At 29.3% G+C, this 22,015-nt stretch overlaps 1 protein-coding gene across 7 annotated transcripts in view; it reads right to left on the reverse strand.

The window, feature by feature from the left end:
• Positions 1-2,016: 2,016 nt before the first annotated feature.
• Positions 2,017-22,015, reverse strand: part of LOC142333949 (uncharacterized) — a 147,140-nt gene continuing 127,141 nt past the window's right edge. For all 7 annotated transcript variants that reach the window (XM_075381584.1, XM_075381585.1, XM_075381583.1 and 4 more), the window contains 3 exons: positions 12,241-12,381; positions 10,485-10,700; positions 2,017-2,516 (listed from right to left, as the gene is read on the reverse strand). In XM_075381584.1, the coding sequence (XP_075237699.1) occupies positions 2,193-2,516; positions 10,485-10,700; positions 12,241-12,381 (681 nt within the window). In that variant the 3' untranslated portion in view covers positions 2,017-2,192. The remainder of the gene's footprint in view (positions 2,517-10,484; positions 10,701-12,240; positions 12,382-22,015) is intronic.

A 22,015-nucleotide genomic window follows, 5' to 3' on the forward strand; every position in this document is an offset into this window, starting at 1 on the left:
ACGGGGTTGACCATCCTGATCCCTTTGGGATCAGAATGGTCAACCCTGTATTCTCTCAAAGTTTGAAAAAGTCTCTCTGCTTTCTTAAAGTTGATAAAAAATAGGTTTGTTCCTGAATATAGAGTATTTTAGAATCAAGTACAAACTTTATATTTGTTCTGGATATGATTGTCCCTTTTGAAAGCCTGCTTTGATTCTCTCCTATTTTATGATCTATTTGAGGATCTAATCTATTCAATAGAATTTTGAAGCCGCACAATAGATTAATTCATATCTATTTGTTTGTCATTAATTTTTATTTGGAATATTATCGTTTTGTTTACTTTTAACTATACATTTTTTTTTTTTTTTCATTTTAAGAAGTAGACCAGGTATTACTATAGTATGACTTTTATAATCTAACTTAAAATTAAGTAAGTTTATAATTCAAAATGCAACATTATTATTTTAAATGATAACAGTTAGTTGGTTCAGTAAATTTTTACAAATTACTACTGATTATGTGTTACAAACTGTCACAGTTGTTGTAGAATATTTTCAAGTACATTATTACATAATTTATATAGTCTGTAAAAGTGTACACACACACAGAGAGAGAGAGAGAGAGAGAGAGAAACACTGATTATCTGGAATGACCTTTTGCAAGAGTGAATTCGGAAAATCATAAAATTAAAAAAGCTGTATCATAGAAATTAATTAAAAGTACATATTCTAATGTTACATCGGTATCAAATTTAATAAAACGATGCAAATATAAAAAAAATAAATGTTTTCAATAAAATTAAAAACATTCTCAGAACATTACATACAATGTAATATCATGTACAAACAGAAATATATGTTACCTTAATTTTATGAGCTCACGTGACATTAAGTATTAACAAAAATAGCTCCAAGGTGTAATGGCGAACCTGCTTGGGTTAGGCCTATAAATATACTGACTTCATGAAGATTATGGTAAATAGCAATAAGGCATGATTGTATGGATAAGGCTCAGAAACAAAGGCTTAACAAAGAAAGCAAGAAAAGTAAAGAGCAATTTCAAAAATATAACATCTTTTTGCTGGGATTTTATAACGCAGAGATGTTTATTACAAAGAAAATATTCATTAATAGTATTACAAAGAAACTCCAGTCCTTCAGTGATACAAATCATTACAAGAAACTGGAATTCAGTTTACTATACTATGACAATGCTCCTGTCCATTCCTTATTTCCAGTTCATGATTTCTTTGCCTGAAGAATTCTTAGGTTTTCTGGGCTCTTTACTTTCAGATATGATACCTGATTCTTCTCCAATGTAAAGAACCCTATGAAAGTGTCCCAATTTGAGAGCTGAGAAGACAAAAGTAGAATGTGACAGCGCAATTGACAACCTTACCAAAAGAGAACTTCCAACAGTGGAAGAAGTGGGTTAAGTAAAGTCAACAAGTAAGTTATTTATTTCTTGGCTTACAGCTGTTTTTTGAACAGAATTTATATGTATTAACTGGGAGTAGGAATAAAATAAATAAATAACTCTTAGAAACAAAATGAATTACTTACACGTAAATAAAACACTAATTTCATACATAAATTTATTTAAAATAAAAAAATATAAACTAACTTTAGACTGTACATCATACCTTAATCTTGGATGAGTTATACGAATAAAAATCGTATGACTACAATTATACAGAATTTTTTTATTTTTTATGAAAATCAATATGTTTTAAAAATCAATCTTTTCTATTAAAAGACTTATGACAAAAATCACACATAAATTTTTTCTGACCGGTGTGAACAGGAAGATGTCCTTTCAATTGATAATTCTCATTAAAAGACATTTGACAAAAATTACATGAGAATTTTTTATCACCAGTATGAATAGAAAGGTGTCTCTTCAAAGTATCGCAGCGATTAAAAGATTTCAGGCAAATATTACACAAGAACTTTTTCTCTCTATTATGAATTGTAAGATGTTTCTTCAAATTACTACTACTATTAAAACATTTTAAACATGTACTACACATAAACTTTTTCTCCCCTGTATGAATTATAAGGTGTTTCTTCAAATTACAATTATTATTAAAAGATTTGTCACAAGTGTTACATTTAAATCTTTTTTCTCCGATATGAATAGAAAAATGTCTGTTTAAATCACCTCCCCGATAAAATGACTTTTGACATAATGTGCAATGGTAACTTTTTTTTCAGATATGAATGTTATTGTGATGCATCAGATTATATTTTGACTTGAATGTTTTTTCACAATGATTACATGTATATCTCTTAGCGTCATTAATATTTTGTTTATTATACTCCACTAATCTATCATTTATATCATGTTCAAATACTGATGTTTTATCATTATTAAATCCATCACTACTGGTACTGTCGATTTCATTGAATATTTTATGTAGGCGACTACATATAAGGCTATCTTTACACTTGTTGAGTGCCATATATTTTGCATTCTGAATATTATCCTCAACATTTTCTAAAATTGAATCATCAACTGTCTCATCAGCAAGATCCTAAAATAAAAAATGTATATTATATTCACGCAAAATAAAAAAACAAAACATTACATAACATTTACAACAAGAAGAATTTCAATCTGCTGTAAATACCAAATAGAAACGAAAACAAATCTTTTGTTGAAGAATCCTGTTAAAAAAGGGGATAATTGATATTAAATATCTTGATTGCCATGATATCTGGTATGGAGTCTCACCCATGTTTAATCAATTTATCTATTTATTTTATTATGTACTTAAAAATACAGTAATATCAATATTCATTCCTTTAAATTGTTAACTATATAGTCTAACCTTTGGAAATAATTAGTTTTATAACTATTTTAGTTAATAATAGTCAATTTCGTTAATAATAATCAAACCCGCCGGTTTGGTGTAGTATCTTCCCAAATCAGCTGATTTGGAAGTCAAGAGTTCCAGCGTTCAAGTCTTAGTAAAGTCAATTATTTTTACACGGATTTGAATACTAGATCATGGATACCGGTGTCCTTTGGTGGTTGGGTTCAGTTAACCAATCACACATCTCAGGAATGGTCAAACTGAGACTGTATTAGACTACACTTCATTTTCACTCATACATATCATCCTCATTCATCCTCTGAAGTATTATCTAAATGGTAGTTACCAGAGGCTAAAACAAGAAAAAGAAAGGAAAGGAGTTAATTATAGATTAAGATTTTAATTAAAGCTGTATTAGAGACTCTCTGAAAATATAACCACAAAACTATTAAATACTAGAAAAAAGGCACTGCAAAAATATTACATGGTTTCTGTTTCTTTACACATGATGTGTAAAGAAACTGTTTCTTGGGTTGTGATTTTTTTTAACATAGTTCTAACCCCAGTATTTTCCTTTTTTATTCCCAAAATACAATTATAATTTTATATAAATTGTTCGAATGAATGAATCGTTCGAAAAGTATAAATCATTCAAACAAATTAATCATTTGTGCACTGTGCATGCTGCCCGGTGCACCACGTGGTCTACTCTGCGCCAATAGCAGCTAAAACAAGAATTTGAGCACACAACAAACAAACCCATGCACCATCATTTTTTGTGGAGAATGAAATTCTTAATTACAGGAACTTATAAACTATTAAAAAATTATCTATCGTTTTTAAATTTCAAGGTGTTAATTGGTAAAATTTAAAAAATAATAATTTAACCTTAAAAATTACTGTATAAATAATTTTCAGTTTATTACATATCTTTCATAGAATTATTGCTGTTTAAAAAAAACTCCATCATCATTGTTTGTTCAGAAAAATTTAATTTAAAAATTTGTTTTTCAGCGAGCATTTACTTACTGTATTTATGCCATAAATATAATTAATTCCAATAATGCCTGCCTATAATTCTAATTAAAAAAAGAGTAGTTTTAGCATATTCTATTTTTGGTTCCTTCCTCTTCCTGTTTATAATCACTGTCAACAGATGAGTCCGTTACAAAAGTTAAAAATTTACGCATAAAGAAAGAAAAACAAGTCCTGTAATTTACTGTATAATTACAATAAACAAAATAAGTACAGACATTTACAGTACTGAATTTTAAAATATGAAGTGTCCCACAAAGAAATGGAGAAAAGTTCAGGACATGTAATATTTGACTTGTAATATTTCTGGCGGCTTTCTGTATTAGCTAAGGATCATTTGGTATAAATTCAATAGCATTTCATATTTTAATAAGTAACTTCTTTAGAATTAACTTTTTGTTGGTATACTATCGTTTTTATATAGCCCCAAATGAAGTGCTCTAGTAGCATTAAGTCAGGTGATCATGATGGCCAATTGATTACTCCAGCATGTCCAATCCAGTTTAAGATATTAGCATTAAAATGATTTCTAGCTATTAAAGAAATGTATGTGGTGTTGCACCATCATACTGAAAATCATTTGCAATCGAGTTCGTAAAGGTACATCTGCTAAAAGAGCCAGCAAATAATTTTTCAAGAAATGAATGTATGCATCTTCCGTAAGGTTTTCATTGAAAACAAATGGTCCCAGAATTTTGTCATAAATAATGCCACACCAAACATTAATATGAAATCTATATTGGAAACTAGTTTCCACAGTACCATGTGGATTGTCTTCACTCCATAAATGACTATTTTTAGAATTGAAGACTGCATCTCATAAAAGTGGCTTCATTGGTAAATAAAACTTAATTTACCTTATCAGTGTTGTTGTCTAGAAGCCAAAAACAGAAGTTTAATTGCTGAGGGTAACCTGTTAGCCGCAAATTTTAAACTTTCTGGGGGCAGACAGGATAAAAATTTTCTTTTTATAGGATGCACCACACTTTGTTTTTTGGCCAACCAGTACAACATGAAATTCACCTTGTACTAGCGCCTGGGCTGCACTTAATCACACTATATTCATCAATAATATGATGTGATTTACTTTGCATTCAACAAAAAATGAACATGTTAGAAACCCTTTTGTTCACAAATGCTTATATACTGAAGAAACGGTTTTCATATTTGGAATTTCCCTTTCAGGAAATCTCTCCTAATATTCATGTTGAGCAGCTTCTAATTTCCATTAGAAAATCCATAAACAAAACTTACATTGGCATATTCCTTGTTAGAAAATTGAAATGGCCATCGTAGTGGTTTTACACTATGATAAGATAAAACTACACTTCTTTAATCTGTATGATAATTTATGACAACAGATTCAAACAAAGTACACAATTTTCATTGTTGACCAGCTTTCCCATGCATTCCAGTACACATTCCCGTACATTCCAACTTAGTTTTTATGTATTTATTTAATTTTACCTCTGTAAATCATTGATTATACATAGATAAAATATTGTTTTATAAAGTTTGAGTTTCTTTTAAAATTATTTTCAGTAATTAACTTTTTTTGTTTTTAAAATAAATGGTTTTTAGGTACAGAAAGAATAATACGATTTTCTGTCTATTTTACATCAATAAAAAATAAATTTTTAAAAGTTTTTATTGGGTGTATTTATATTAATTTTCTCAGAATTAAATTTTCTGGTTTGTTACTAAATATTCCGCATTTATTAGTCATTTAACAAAGCTATTGTACTACAAACCTAAAAAAAACCTTGTTTTTTGACACCGAATTTTGAGTTTTACATTGAATATCTTAAAAACTATTGTGTGAATTAAAATAACTTTCAAATTCTTAAGTCATCATGTAGCTGATTTTGATTCAAGTAGCTCTGTCTCCTTACAGACTTCTGTTTTTCTGAAGCAATTACCAACAATACTTTTTGTGATGACCTACATGCTTTGTCAATCCATTCTCTTTTCTGAAGAACATTTTTTTTCACAAAATCTTATGCTGCAAGATGTTTTTGTATTTTTTGAAAAATATTTTTGTTAAAACCTTTTATGACAATAAAACTTATTTTCTATACTGCACTGTTTTGCTTAATATAAGTTAAACTTTTTGAATGCAATAATGCTTTTTTCCAATAAAAGCATTTGTTTTGTCTGCATTAAAAACATTTCCAGAAAAGTATTCTGACAATTTTGGTGTGTAATTAACCCATTAATTTACATTTTTACTGCAATTGCTTCTCTTTGACATTGTTTTAAAAGAAATAAAATGCCTATTTCAGTATTTTTCTTTGAAGTCACTTTTCCTTAAAAACATCAAGGCCCCTTTTTTTAAGAAATGGTTTAGAAAAGGAATTTTCTGTCTTACATATTACACCTACAATTTATATCATGAATATTTAAAAAAATTTCTTTTGTAATAATTCAGCCATGTTTTACCAGTCATAAAATATTCTGCTACTTTCCAAACACTACTTTTTTTCAATTACTAATTTTTCATTGCAATTTAAAAATGTTCACCTACTTTTTTCAGAGCAAAAAGTATTTCTACTCCAACGAAACTGAAATTCTTCTCAGATGCCACTTTGAGTCAGAAAAAGAATTCAACTGTTACAGATTTTTTACTTGATTATATCAACAAAGTGTAGCTTTTAATTAAATTTAATAAATTTTCCCTTTATGTGGATAAAGTTTTATACTACCTATGTATTTGGCAGAATAGAAAGATTTTACGTCGCATAAGAGAATATTCTAACACCAAATTATGACAACATTCTTAAAGAACATGGAACATTTAAATTATTAGGAAAATACTGGAGGAGTTTTAAGTTAAAAAAAAAGAATGTAGTCTATGCTGACGATGAAACTCCCAAATTTTTAATGTGGAAGCAGCAAGTTTCATTAATAAAAAAAGGAATAAAAATTTTTTTGACATGAATTCTTACCAGCTGACTTAAATAAGTAAGAAATAAAAAAAGACTTGTGTGAAATTGAAAGAACTGCTACAGACTGGTGAACTACATATAATAATATCAGTACAAAGAGTAAAAAGGATGACGAATTTCTAAATTTTGTATCAAGTTGAAAGGCACAATTTTTCTACACGAAGCCTTTTAGTAACATCATAGTAATGACAAGGAGTTACTCCTTGTCATATGATGACTCACCATCCAGCAAGACTACGAAGATAATTTTTTTTTACGTAAAAAGACAAACTTAGGACCACACAAGTGGACATCCACTGTATCACTTATATACATTTCTCATTTTTTTGGCTTGGATTTGTTTTTGCTCATCTGTCCATTTTCTTCCTGTTTTTCTTTCTTCTGCCACAAGAACTTTTATACTGTAAATTATTCTTCAGATATTATCTCAATCACAACAGTCCTCTTCTTTCAAGCCTATCCTTTGAAAGTCACCTTCAATCTGTTTCAGGTAATTTGATTTGTAATTTACGTTTCATAGCTCATTACTTATTTAATCTATTTGGATTGATCCCAATTGTATGCTCCAAGAAATTTAACCTTCTTTTCTTCATCCCTATTTCTTGATATCAGTAATATTCTTGTTAGATTTCAGTCTGTATCTTTTTTCAGTTCTTATGGACCATCGATTTTCCTCAGTAATCCTCTTTTGATCTTGAACAATTATTCAAGGTCAGTTAGGTGCAATGTTTCAGTGCCATATACGATTACTGGTATTGGTACAGTTGCATACATCTTAATTTTGTGATCTTAGAGAGATTTTTCTTATTTTAGATTTTTTTTGGTGATAAATCTAGACTTCTTCAGTTTTAATATTCTATTTTCAATTGATGATTTATCTATTCTGCTTATAATCTCTCCTGGTTACTAAAATTAGTTTGTGACATTTATCATTCTGTATTTAATCTCTATTGTCGTTATTGTTAATGAGTTGATGTTCAACTTGATTTTCAACTTGGAAAAGTATACCTGTAGGCCTGTTTTTTTGGGTTATCATTGTTAACTGTATGTTTCTTTGTTTCAAGTAAAACAGCCGGGTTATCAAAAGGACTAGGCATCTTATTTTGACATTTCAGTTTTTGGATTCGATTCCTGCACCCACATCATTCATCTACCAAAACCAAATTAAAGAGGATCAATGACAGTGCATCATCTTGTTTCAACTTTGTTGTGGCTAGAAAAGATTTGCTTATTTTTTCCATAAATTTAAGACTATGATTGTGAGTTTAATGTGATTTAAAGTTTTCCAGTCAACCCTGTATTCTCTCAAAAGTTTGAAAAGGAGTCGTCACTCTGTTTTCTGAAACTTGATAAAAGATAGGTTTGTTCCTGGATATATAGTATTTTAGATCAGCATTCAAGTCCTAGTAAAGTCAGTTATTTTTATATGGATTTGAATACTAGATTGTGGATACAGGTGTTCTTTGAAGGTTGGGTTTCAATTAACCACACATCTCAGGAATGGTCGAACTGAGACAGTAAAAGACTACACTCATATATATTATACTGATTCATCTTCTGAAGTTATACTTGAACAGTAATTCCCGGAGGCTAAACAGGAAAAAAAGAAGTATTTTACATCAACTAGAAACTTTGTATCTGTTCCAGAAATGATTGTCCCTTTCAAACACGTCCTTGATACTTCCTATTTTGTGATCTATTTGGGGTTCTAACCTATTCAATAGCATTTTGAAACCGCAAAATAGAGTAATTCATATTTATGTGTTCGTCATTAATTTTCATTTAGAACATGTTTTTTTCTTTTTAAGAAGAAGACAAGTTATTATTAAATGGCTTTTATTTGTTACCAACTGTCAGAGTTGTTCTAGAAGATTTTCAAGTACATTAATATATAATTTATATAGACTGTAGAAGTGCGAATATATATATACACAAACACACAGAAAAACACCGATTACCTGGGTTGACTTTTTGCAAGAGTAAATTCGGAAAATCAGAAATAAAGATAATTATAAAATTAAAAAAGGTTTATCATAGAAATTAATTAAAAGGTCATATCATTCTAGTGTTAAATGAGTATTTAATAAAAAAATAAATATTTTCATAAAATCAAAAACATTCTCAGAACATTACATATAATGTAATATGGTGTACAAACAAAAATTTATGTTCCCATGACTTTATGAACACACATCACATTATGTATTAACAACAATGGCTAACTTCATAATCTAATGCAGAACTCTTTTTTTTTGGGGGGGGGGGGGTGAAAAACGCTATTCCGTTATCATCACCTGAGTCAAATAATAACACGAGGCTCCTTCTTGGACATTAAAATATTAGTAAAATAGCATTAAAACTAAGATTTATTTGTAAAACTAAGATACAATTCATTGTAAGAAACTGGACTTCAGGTTGTCACATCATGACAATGCTTCTCTCCATTCCTAGTGTCCAATTGATGATTTCTTTGCCAAGCAAAAATTTCTTTCGGTTTTGTGGGCTCCTTACTTTTCAAATATGATTTCTGATTCTTCCCCAAGGTAAAGAACCCTATTAAAGTGTTCCAATTTGAGGGCTGAGAGGACAAAAGTAAACGTGACACAATTAACAACGTTACCAAAGGAGAACTTCCAGCAATGGAAGACTGGGTTAAGGAAATTATTTTTTCCTTGGCCTACAGCTAGTTTTTGAACAGAATTTGTATGTATTAGAGTAGAAATAAATTTAATAAATAACTCGTAGAAACAAGATGAATGACTTATATATAAATAAAACACTAATTTCATACGAAAATTTATTTAAAATAAAAAAATATAACTAATTTTAAATCATGCATCATATCTTAACCTTGGGTGAATTATATGTATACAATCTTATGAAAACAATTTTACACAATTCGTTTCTTCATTATGAAAATCAATATGTTTTAAAAAACTATCTTTTCTATTAAAAGACTTATCACAAAAATCACATGTAAATCTTTTCTGACCAGTATGAACAGAAAGATGTATTTTTAATCGATAATTTTCAAAAAATGACATTTGACAAAAATTAAATGAGAATTTTTTCTCACCAGTGTGAATAGAGAGGTGTCTTTTCAAAGTATCACAGCGACTAAAAGGTTTCAGGCAAATACTACATGAAAATGTTTTCTCATTGTCATGAGTAGATAAATGTGTATTTAATGTACACCTCTGACCAAAAGATTTCAGGCAAATATTACACGAGTACTTTTTCTCATGAGTATGAGTGGAAAGATGTATCTTTAATAATCCATTCTGATTAAAAGATTTAAAGCAAATATTACATGAATGTTTTTTATCACTATTATGAATTGCAAGGTGTTTCTTTAAAGTACTACTCCTATTAAAAGACTGTAAACAAATATTACATGTAACTTTTTTCTTCCCTGTATGAATTAGAAGGTGTCTCTGCAAATTACGATTATTATTAAAAGATTTTCCACAAGTGTTACATTTAAATCTTTTTTCACCGATATGAGAAGAAAAATGTCTGTTAAAATCACCTCTCCGATAAAATGATTTTTGACATATTGTAACAATGGTAACTTTTTTTTTCGATATGAATTATTATGATACCTAAGATTATATTTTGACTTGAATGTTTTTTCACAATGATTACAAGTATATTTCTTAGCGTCATTAATATTTTGTTTATTACACTCCACTAATCTATCACTTACATCATTATTATTAATTTTTATATCATGTTCAAATACTAATGATTTGTCATTACTGAATCCATCACTACTAGCACTGTCAATTTCATTGAATATTTTATGTAGACGATTATCTAAAACGTTATCTTTACACTTGTCGAGTATCATATATTTTGCATTCTGAATATTATCCTCAATATTTTCTAAAACTGAATCGTCAATAGTCTCATCAGCAAGATCCTAAAATAAAAAAAATATATATTATATTCACACCAAATAAAAAAAAAAAACATAGTATAAAATTTATAAAAAGATGAACTTTATTCTGCAGTAAACAACAAAAAGGAAATATGACAAATCTTCTGTTGAAGAATTGTCTTAGAAAAACAGGATAATTGAAATATTTAAATAGCTTGTAGCCAAGAAACCCCATAAGAAGTCTTACCAATATTAGTAACAGACCACATAAGATATAATGTTACCAGTTGGACACTGTTCATTTTTAGAAAATACTACCTCAATATTTTATGTAGTTGTTTTGACTGTCTTAAGAAAATAATATAATTGATTTTTATAACTTAGGATAAGAAAAAATTAAAAAAAAAACATTTAAAAAATTAGGATTAAAGTATAGAGATAGAAAAACGACTGCTAAGATTTACAGGAACCAAACTACAACAGTAATAATAAAAAGAGCATAAGAAAGAAGCAGTAATAAAAACGGGAGTCAGACAAGGATTTTTCCTATCCCCGTTACTTTGTAATTTTTACGCAGAACTTTACAGTTAATGATGTTAAAGATCAGTTTAGATCTGAAGTAACTGTGCAAGGTGAAAAGACAAAGATGCTAAGATTTTCTGATGATATAATAATTCTAGTCAAGAGTAAAAAAGATTTAGAAAAAACAGTAAATGGCATGGATCAAGTCCTACACAAGAACTACCGCATGAAAATAAACAAGAACAAATCAAAAGTAATGAAATGTAGCAGAAATAAAGTAGAAGGACCACTGAATATAAAAATAGGATGTGAAAAGACCACAGAGGTAGAAGAATTTTGATATTTGGGAAGTAGAATTACTAGAGATACTGGATGAAGCAGGAGGGATATAAAATGCCGACTAGTACAGGTGAAATGAGCTTTCAGTCAGAAATATAATTTGCTTAAATCAAAAATTGATTTAAACATCAGGAAAGCATTTTTGAAAGTATACGTTTGGAGCATAGCTTTATATGGAAGTGAGACTTGGACGATCGGAGTATCTGAAAAGAAAAGATTAGAAGCTTCTGAAGTGTGGGGCTATAAGAGAATATTAAAAATCAGGTAGGTGGATAAAGTGTCAAATGAAGAGGTGTTACAGCAAATTGATGAAGAAAGAAGCATTTGGAAAAATATAGCTAATTGGAAAAAAGAAAAGATAAAGAAGAGACAGACATGTGTAGGCCACATCTTAAGGCATCCTGGAGTAGTCACTTTGATATTGGAAGGACAGGTAGATGGGAGAAATTGTGAGGGCAGACAACGTTTGGAATAGATAAAATAAATTGTTAGGTATGTAGAATGTAGGAAGTATACCAAAATGAAACAACTGGCACTTGATAGGAAATCTTGGAGAGTTGCATCAAACCAGTCAAATGAAAATGTTTAGATAAAAACAGGTATAATCAGAATACAAATTAAGCAAACAATTCAAATTATAAGTTAAACTTATTTTAATAAGTTAAACTAAAAATAAATGAACATGTTATTTATTTTTAAATGTAACAAACAATAACTTTACCGATTCTTCCTGTTTAATTTGGCCTTCTTCTTCCTTGCTTATAAGGATCAAATCTTCACATTTATCATTTATACCTAAACTTAAAGGATCATTTTCTTCTTTTACAGGTAACACTGTTTGTAATTTATTATAATCTAATCCCTGCAACAGAAAAGTTTCACGCTGCTGTAATAGTAAAATAGATATGTTCTCATTTTTAACCTCTGAGCAGATGTGTTGTATGATAATATAATACCCTATTACATAATCTTTTAAAAATATTTGTGAATGTTGGCACATAACCACATCCGCCAATCTTAAACCATTTCAGCAAATCTTGTCATGTTTATTAGTAATGTCAAACAACTTGTAATTTTTGTTTTGTTTTGTCGGCAATGAAAATAATCTCCAAATAAAGCTTGGAATATTTTTTTCTCTGGCATCAGATCATTAAAGTATTTATAAGCAAATTTTATTGTTTTTCTTTATTTGTCTGGTGTTTATTTTTAATAAAGTTATTTTATATATATAGTCTAATTTTTCATTATCATTTATTATACTGCATATGTTTTTATAATTAGTATGAATATTAACAAAAGATACAATCTGATAAAAAAATATGCTTGTTTTAAGTGACGATGAATTCACAGAACATTTACATCATAACAAAGCAAAATTATTGATCCAAATTTACTGAAAAATGATTAAAAAAAATAAAAATAAAAATTCCAAGGATCAAAATTAACTGCCAAAGATGTAATTAACAATATTTCTGCATTAAATCAAAATCTTATTACTGAAGTAAATTACTCATTACACTACATCTTAAGAAGATATATCACATTAATGCAATGCTGCTTAAAGAATTATTAATTTTTTATTTTGATTTAAGAAATGGATGAAAATTTAAAAGTGTGATAAACTTACATTAAATTCAAAATAATCTGAACACAGGGAATTTTTGTTTATTTCTATGTTGTGGCTACATTGCTGTTTGGTTACACCACACTGATTCTTCAAGTTGTCTGTGTAACATGAGATTTTTTGTTCTTCAGTTGTTTAGCAATTTTCATTTTGTAAATAGTGTTTTATGAAAGTTAATATTATTTTTTATTACAAAATCATAGTTTTGAATTTTTTATTCTGTATGTCTTGAATATATAATAATGACATAATTGCAACTAAAGTATTAAAAAATTATTTCTCTTTCTAAGCATGCCAGTATAACACGAAAAACAGCTTGAGTATGGTGTTGGACCAGAGAAAGTGAATTCTATTTTAAAATAATTTAAAGAAATTGGTTCCTTTTCATCTCAAAGGAAAACTACTCCATCACAGGATTAGTGAGAAAAGTAAACTTCATCCAAAATTATCTGTTGTGAACTTAAGACTTTAAAGCCAGTAAAGCAGATTTACATGTGACAATTGTTGGATGCTGACTTCTAGCAGCTGAAAGGGAAAGCTCATTGGCCATATAAACACAGCTTTTAACACCAACAACATCCAGTAAAAAAGGCTCTTGTGGGCCATAGCACATGCCGACTGGATCAAAGGAGAGTAAAAAAAAAATGTTACGTTTTTCGAGTCACATTTTTATGTTCAGGGGTGAAGGGTTCCATATGTTAGAAAAGCATCAGATCAAAATAGATCTAGCTCATGCCCAACAATCAGATAAAAATATTTTTAGGGATTGTTTCATTTTGAGGGCCTTGGCTGATTACTTCTAGAAGATGGCATTATGAAAATTTTGGACATATTAAGATTCTGAAGGAAAGGGTACAACTTCAAAACAAATTCCCACAAGGTAACAAAGTATTCCAACAAGATTTGGCGCCATGTCAACTGCTAAAAAATGGAAAAATTTTTCATTCTTCCCATAGCCAGGCAACTCCCCACACTAAAACCCAATTGAAAATTTTTGGGCAATAGTCAAAAAATGGATTTTACCACAAAAACTGACCTCATTAAAGCAAAAATATCAATATGGTTTCATGAAGAACAAATCAGAAAAATGTGTAGTATCCTAGGTGAATCAATGCCAAATCATGTACATGAAGTGATTAAGAAAAAAGAAGACTTATTTATTATTATTATTATTAATTTTTATGACCGCATAGGATCACTTTAGTCTGTTATCCAAGTTGTTGTCCATTATGTGATGGGACTATTTGGACCTTGCAGTCCTCTCAGTACTTTTTCATATGTTTTGATCTTTGTGCCCGTTCTACTGTTGAAAATGTTCACATTCTGAGTTTTTCTCTTGTGAGTGTGAAGCAAGTGTTTTTGTTCTTGATGAATTTTATCTTAACTGTAGTGTCTTCTGGTGTAAGGTCGATTTCCTTCAGATCCTCGCTTATTTCTCCATCTGCATTCTGTTTTTCGAGTTGAGATTGTACTGAACTACCTGTTTTATGAGTCTTGAACACTGCAGCCTCATGATAAGTCTAAAGAATCCTAGTCTCCTCTTACGTATGGTATTTATGATGGGTTCTAACTCTTTGTACACGACTTTGTTAGGCACAATCCATCACTGCCCATCTTTCTGGTACTTGTTATTAATGCAGGTTCTTCTAATTTTCCGAAGTCTGTCTTTGATTGCTAATTCAGTTGGAAGTGTTTCTGCTGCATAAAAGGCTTCTGGCTTTATAACTGTGTTGGAGTGTTATATTTTTGTATTTATTGATAGTCATTTTTTATTGTAAGTGTATCAGGTTAATTTTTGAGCTTCAGCTAATTTGTTTATTCTTATTTAGATTGAGGTTTTTTTGTTAAGGTTGTTTATTATTATTTCTCTTATTTAAATTGGGTTACTATTTACATTTTATTACTGTTTATGTTTATTTCTTTTAATCATGTTGGTATCTGGGGCATAATTTCTGTCTTTTCAAATGACAGTTTGAGGACAATTTTATTTACAATGTTTTTAAGTTCTAATATCTCTGATGATTTCGTTCGCTATCAGTACCAAGTCATCAGCGAAACCAAGGCAATTTGTTTTGATTTTTTGGCTTATTTTTACTTTTGGGGACTTTTTTGAGGCATTTTCTTATTACCATTTCTAGAGCACAGATGAATAATACCAATGAGAGTCCATCGCCTTGGTACAGTCCTCCGGTTTTGATCTCAAATTGTTACTAGAGCTTGCCTCTGAATTTTACCTTAGAGTTTGCAAGGATCAATTTTATCATGTTTATTATAATTTGGTATGTAATCTGAGGTATCTTAGAATTTTTAGTAGGGATTCGCTGTATATGTAGTCATAAGCTTTCTTGAAATCTACTAATGTTATCACCATGTTTCTGTTTCTTTCCCTGTTGCTATTCATTATTAGCTTGAGACTCATGATCTGGTCTGGACAGCTCCTCCAAGGTCTGAAACCTCCCTGGTATCCTCCTAGTTCTTTCTTGAGTTGTGAACTAATCCTGTTGAGGATGATTTTTGAAAGAATTTTGTATGTTGTGTCTACTAGAGAGATTCCATTGTAATTGTTAGGGTCTATTTTGTCGCCTTTTTTGTGCAGTGGATGGATGAGGGCTGTCGTCCAGTGTTCTTCTTTGATCCACATGTTGACAAGCTGTTGATGAAGGGCAATTTTTGCTGATCTCCTGCTGCTTTGTAATTCTTCATTTCACCCAGTGCTTGGTAGACTTCTTTTATTGTGGGAGGGTTGATGTTTTCTGGTGGTGTTGGTGTTGAAGTTTAGAAGTTCTGTTGGTAATTCACAAATTAGGAGTTTGTTAAAATATTTAGCTAGCATTTCCATGTTATCTTTATTGTTATGGGTCAGTTAAACATTTTCATAATTTATAAAGAAAGGAAGTTCATATTTTTAGGGCTGATTTTTGAAGATTTTGTACTAATCTCGAGTGTGTTTTATTGAATTTTTCTTCTATGACTTCAGTTTGTCTTTATGGTGTTGCCTTTTTATTCTCCTTAGGGTTCAAGTGAAGTGAAGTTTCTTTTCTTTGTTTTACTATATTTTGGAAGGATGTTTCTGATTTTTGGGATTGGTGAAATAGCCACGCTTGATGTCTTTTCTCCACTGTTTTGTCAGATTCGCTGTTCCATTACTGATGTTTTTACGGGATTTTATTGGGGCTAATTCTTCAGTTTGTTTAAGGTTATTGACTAGATCTTTGAGTTTATCGGCGATTGTTATTTTATCGCCTGCTTTTTGGTTATTTTCACTCTTGACTAGTTGGATAGGATCCATTTTACTTTTAGTTTTAGGGACTTGTTTTGTCACTTTCTTTGGGGAGTAAATTTAATTTTAATTTTGACTACATAGTGATCTGAGCCTGTGTATACTTCTTGGAGGACTTTTGCGGTGCAGATTTCCTTGTGGTGGTGTCTTTCCATCAACACATGGTCTAGTTGCCATTCTCCTTTAGTATAGTCGGGGCGTTTCCAGGTTTTGAATTTTTTAGGTTTCCTCTTGAAATATGTGGATTTTGAGATTAGGTAGTGGTTTCTGTATAGGACAAGTCTCTGTTCATTTTTGGTTGTTTTCTTTTCAGTGGGCTATTTTCCGATGATGTTGTGATATCTTCTTTCTCTGCCTAGTTGAACACTTAAGTCTCCAATTAACTGTTTAAAAAGCTTTTTGGGGATATTTGTAGTCAGATAGAGTGGATTCCAGAACTTTTCTGTTTCTTTATGGTCATTTGAAGAGTTATTTTTATTACTAGCGGGTGGATGGGCATTTATTATAGAGCAGATTTAATTACATACTTTTAGGGTGTGTTGAGTCTTGGAGATTGTGATTTGAATTCTTGTATGTAGTTTTTTATTATTAGAGGCTGACTAAAAAGATTGTTACAAACTGTGGGACATTTTTCATCTCTTTCTTCCCAGATATACCTTTGCAGGAGCCTACATCCTTCAGATTCCATGGAGTCCTAGTTGGTGTTTATTTTTTGCAGACCCATGATGAGAATTTTGTTAGTCCATTAAACGAGTTATTATTTTTAGTTTATCAGTCTACATGAACGACTTTACATTGTGTGGAAATGTAAGTGATTTGCTTTGCTTTGATTTTGGGCTTTGTATTTTTCTTGTTCACATGCATAATGTTGGGGCATTCCAATGCTTCTGATCGCATGTTATCTTTTACGTGGCAGCCCAGCAAATCCAAATGCTGCCTTCTCTAAACTCTGATGTGGCTTGGTTCAACCGATGGAGTGTTCCTTAAAAGACCTTTCATGATTGATTGTCAAAGGAGAGTGGTACTAGGTCCTCAGTTACAACTCTAAATATGATCTAGTGAGGTGTGATTTGATGATAAATGAAGCTGTGAATATTGTTTAGATTCAGTTCACTGAAACAATTTCTCCTATTTGTTCTAGATATAACCATGCACACGTCATGGAGGCTCAATCTGACTTTTATTAAAGTTGTTATTTTGAAGAAAAGTTATAACTCTGATCCTAAACATTACACCTATTCATTGCAAGATATTCACAAATTGTATAGATATGAGTTTTTTCTAAATAAGTTATTTTTTATTAAATAACATCTGTAAAAATAGATATGAAAAACAGGGGGGATAGACAATAAATACTCTGCGTGTGTGCTGATGTTAAAAAAATTATATTACATTAGAGAACTATATATCTTTTACTTACACAATCAAATTCTGGCTCCTCATTAATTCATAAAAATAAACAATTTGTTTCTTCAGGTACGCTTTCTTTTAATTCTGTTTTAACTACAATTGATGTATTTAATGAATCTTCATCAATCAATGAATTGTTTATGGATGCATTCATTTTCTGTAAAATAAGATCCAAATTCTTATTCATTTAAATGTAAAAAATAAAATCAATCATAGGCTGAACACAACAATTATTCTTCTATGAGTTTTGAGCTCCTAACTCAGTAGTTTTCTTTACATCTTAATGATTAATTTGCAGTAAATTTTTAAAAGGTATACCATAAAATGTAATAATTTTCCATTCAAAATAAACACTCAAACCCGTTAAAAATAAATTATTTACCATGTTTAAATAGCTGCCTACAATAATCTGCAGCTACATAAATGAGAAATTTAGTTGGCGGTTTTTTGTTTCCTTTAACATGAGGGATTGATAGCACGAAAAAACTTTTTTTTTTACAAAAACATTATTCACTCTTGAGAACCTATAATTTATTTTAATCATTTTTCAGTCCTTAAGTATAACTCAGAATTATGTTGTTTATATGTAATTTAATTCATCAGAATTAACTATTTTTGGTTTTATCTAGAAAAATAAGAATATTTATTTCAGTTGATAACAAGTACAGTTGGAATAGAGCAGAAGGTTAACCAGAAGAGGAATGCTAGCGGCTGAAGCTTGATTGAAAGTGATGCAAGAATTTTGCCAAGGATAACCATATTATGGTAAATAAATATAGTAAAATTTCTCATAAGCAGAAGAATGCAGCAAATGTTATGGATACCGGAAAATTAAAAATTTGTGAAAAATAATTTGTTCATTTTAAAATTATCAGATATATTAACATTTATTATACGGTAATTATATAAAATTATAGACTCAGCTCTAATGTTTTTCATATTACGTCACTAAATACAGTTTATATTTTAAAAATGAAACCAATTAAGAGATAGAAATATGAAAAAAAATATAAATTTTTCCTCAAAAGTCACTCTCCTGGTGTTGAGGGTCAGTGTCAAGAGGTTCTGGTCATTCTTTACAGTTGTACAGCTCGCTAATCATTTTAAATAAAACATGTTTAGAATTAAGGATTAAATTAGTAAATTTTTTAACCTCTATTTAATTTACTCCCATTAAGACATTTATCATCTAATACATTTAATTTTGGAATGTTAATATTTTAAATATTGCATTTAAGCAAAACCATTTAATAAAACTATGTCCAAAACAAATATTCTTAATGGGATAAATTTTAGATTACCTACTAATAATTTCACAAAATTAATTTGTTCAAACAAGACTTTAACTAAATTTGGATAATATTAAATGAAAAATATGACACGGGTATTATACTGGTTGAAACATAAAATCAATTGACATTTGCACCTGGAAGCTACATGCATCTCTTTGGCTGGTAAACAAATACACCTTTGTTTATATTTTGGAGGTAAATTTTAATAACATTTCTTGTTTAGTCTTTTAAAGGCTATTAAAAGCCGGTTCTGGTTACAAATCAAAATACAAATTACATATCAATAAAGATGGGCAAATATGATGATATTATTCAGAATTAGTTATGCTGAAAACCAGCCACAATTAATTAGTTATAAATAATTAATTTAACTATTTCCACTACTAACCATGTCATTGAGGTAGTTAATACCTTGCCAGGCATACAACCAATGAGAAATGCTAAAGCAGTTAAATGGTAAAGGTTTTTTTTTTAATATTAAAAAAAAATTTAAATCACATAAAAATGACCAGTTTAAGATATAAATCGTATAAAATAACTTAGCTTAGTATATCTATTTAATTCAGTATACTCTTGTGCAGTGCGATCGCTTGTTGCGTTAAGATAAGATTACCAAACAGTTATAGCGGCTATATACTTCTACTCCTTACCAGTTATTTCCATTTAATAACTATCGCAAATTTTTATGTTCTTTTATTAATCATGTCGGAGTTTTGTGGTTGCTTCAAGAAACCCTGTAATATCAATTAAGCGCTGATTGTACCCTGTATAACTGAACTGATTGAAACCAGTAATATAGAAGTGCTGATTAAAAACTGCTTAAATGCCCTTTGTATCAACTAAACTATTATATTGAATGGAAATAACAGAATTTAATTTAAAAAGGCTTACACAAATTACATTTAAACATGGAAATGTAGACTGTAAAGTTAAAAATATCCTACCCCGAAATGTTTCTCTGACTCTAAACCTTAGGATTTGGAAAAATAAGTACTCCAAGAAATCAAATCACTGATATCATATCAATTAGTAGATATTAAAGATGTGTTGAAAAGCACTAACAACAATATTACAGAACTACGTCATTTTGAGAAATGTTCTCAGAAAAAATTGATGATTTTACTGCTATTATTAATAATTTAGTGGGTTATAAGCTTATAAGAATATAAACAAAGAAAATTAATCTTTCTGAAAAGTAAAATTAATGAAACAGAACTTCAGGTCGTAAACCCATGACAGTACACAACACTTAACGATTTGAAAATTCATGGGATTCCTGTTAGCCCAAATGAGGATGTGTGCTGCGTAATGGAAGATATTGCTAAATCGGTTAATAAACATAATAATCAACATCTAAACACCAATACTGTTCACAGAATTCCAGTGAATAAGAATGCCATCATGCCTATAATTGTCAGATTTAAAAGTAGACTAACAAAATGTAATTGTTTCAACAAGTATAAAAATCTACAAAAACAATTGAAAAATACTACTGAATCAACCTCTCCTAAATAATTAACTAACTACTTAACACATAAACAGGAACTTGCCTGATGGTCCAATAACCATCAATGAAAACTTCTCACCGTATTACAAAAATCTCTAATCCAACTTTAAAATTTTTGCTAAGTACAATGATTATAAATTTACATGGATAAACAACAGAAGAAAATATATTTGTTATGACGTGACTTCAAGACTGACTAATAGTGTGAATTTGAAAAAATTATAATCTCTAACAAATACAGGTAAGTACTTCTTCCTTTTTTTCTTATGATGAATATATATTCCGTATATAATATAATAGATTCTGATGTATAAAATACTGGTGTAATAGATAATTTTTTTTGAATGTTCTATAGATATGGTTATGGAGGATGGTAACTGCAATATAAAAATGTTAAATATTTTATACATGAATATTTGTAATATAAAAAAATTTTGATTAACTGGTTCATCATTTAGAAAACTTTAAAATAAATTATGATACAATAGTACTTTCAGAGACTTGAATTAGTGATGATCTATTTAATTACACTTTCGATAGTTATAAATCTTTCAGAAAATGTTCTTATCAAAACAAATGCAATGGTGTGTGCATGATGTTTGAGAAGAATTATGTTGAAATTGATGCTATCTCTATAAATAAACTAGAGCGTAATGCCTTATGTTTGAATTTAAAGCTAAATAACCTTATAATTAAAATTATTGTTCTCCTAATAGTAATGTTGAAATTTTCTTAGAAAGTCTAGATAATTTGTTGAATCTAATATAAAAAGATAAATACAATTTGACCATAAGTGATACCAATATTAACATAGATGACTTCAACTATACATCTCATGATTAAATTTTTATTCTTAACTCGCAAGGGTATTGTTCCTATTTAAATGCAATCTTAAAAAAGACTACAAGTTCCCGTTCATGTCTATATCATGTATTCTTTAAGAATACTAACAATAAATTTAAAAACTGTCTTAGCAATGTGTTAAGAACTATAATTACTGATCGTTATACTGTATCCTTTCATATACCTTTCGATGCCTAGTATAATACTGGTTTGATTGGAAAACATAATGCCACTGTATCCAAAATTAACTATGCCATGTTACTAAAATCTCTTTCTCAAGAGATTGGAATTTTAAATATAATAATGATAACTTAAGATACAGATAAATTAACAGATTCCATTTTGAATATATTATTGTATCATATTCATACTCTGATTGTTACATCACACATCTCGCATAAAAAAAAGAAAATTAAAATCTTGGATCATTAATGGTATCATCTGCTCCATTTAAGTCAGAAACAAAATGAGCAACCGTTTAAAAAAAAACATTTAATATACAATAAAGAAATAAATATAACAATTATAATAAGCTTCTAA

Source organism: Lycorma delicatula, chromosome 13 (assembly GCF_047948215.1).
Source record: "Lycorma delicatula isolate Av1 chromosome 13, ASM4794821v1, whole genome shotgun sequence".
Classification (NCBI taxonomy): domain Eukaryota; kingdom Metazoa; phylum Arthropoda; class Insecta; order Hemiptera; family Fulgoridae; genus Lycorma; species Lycorma delicatula.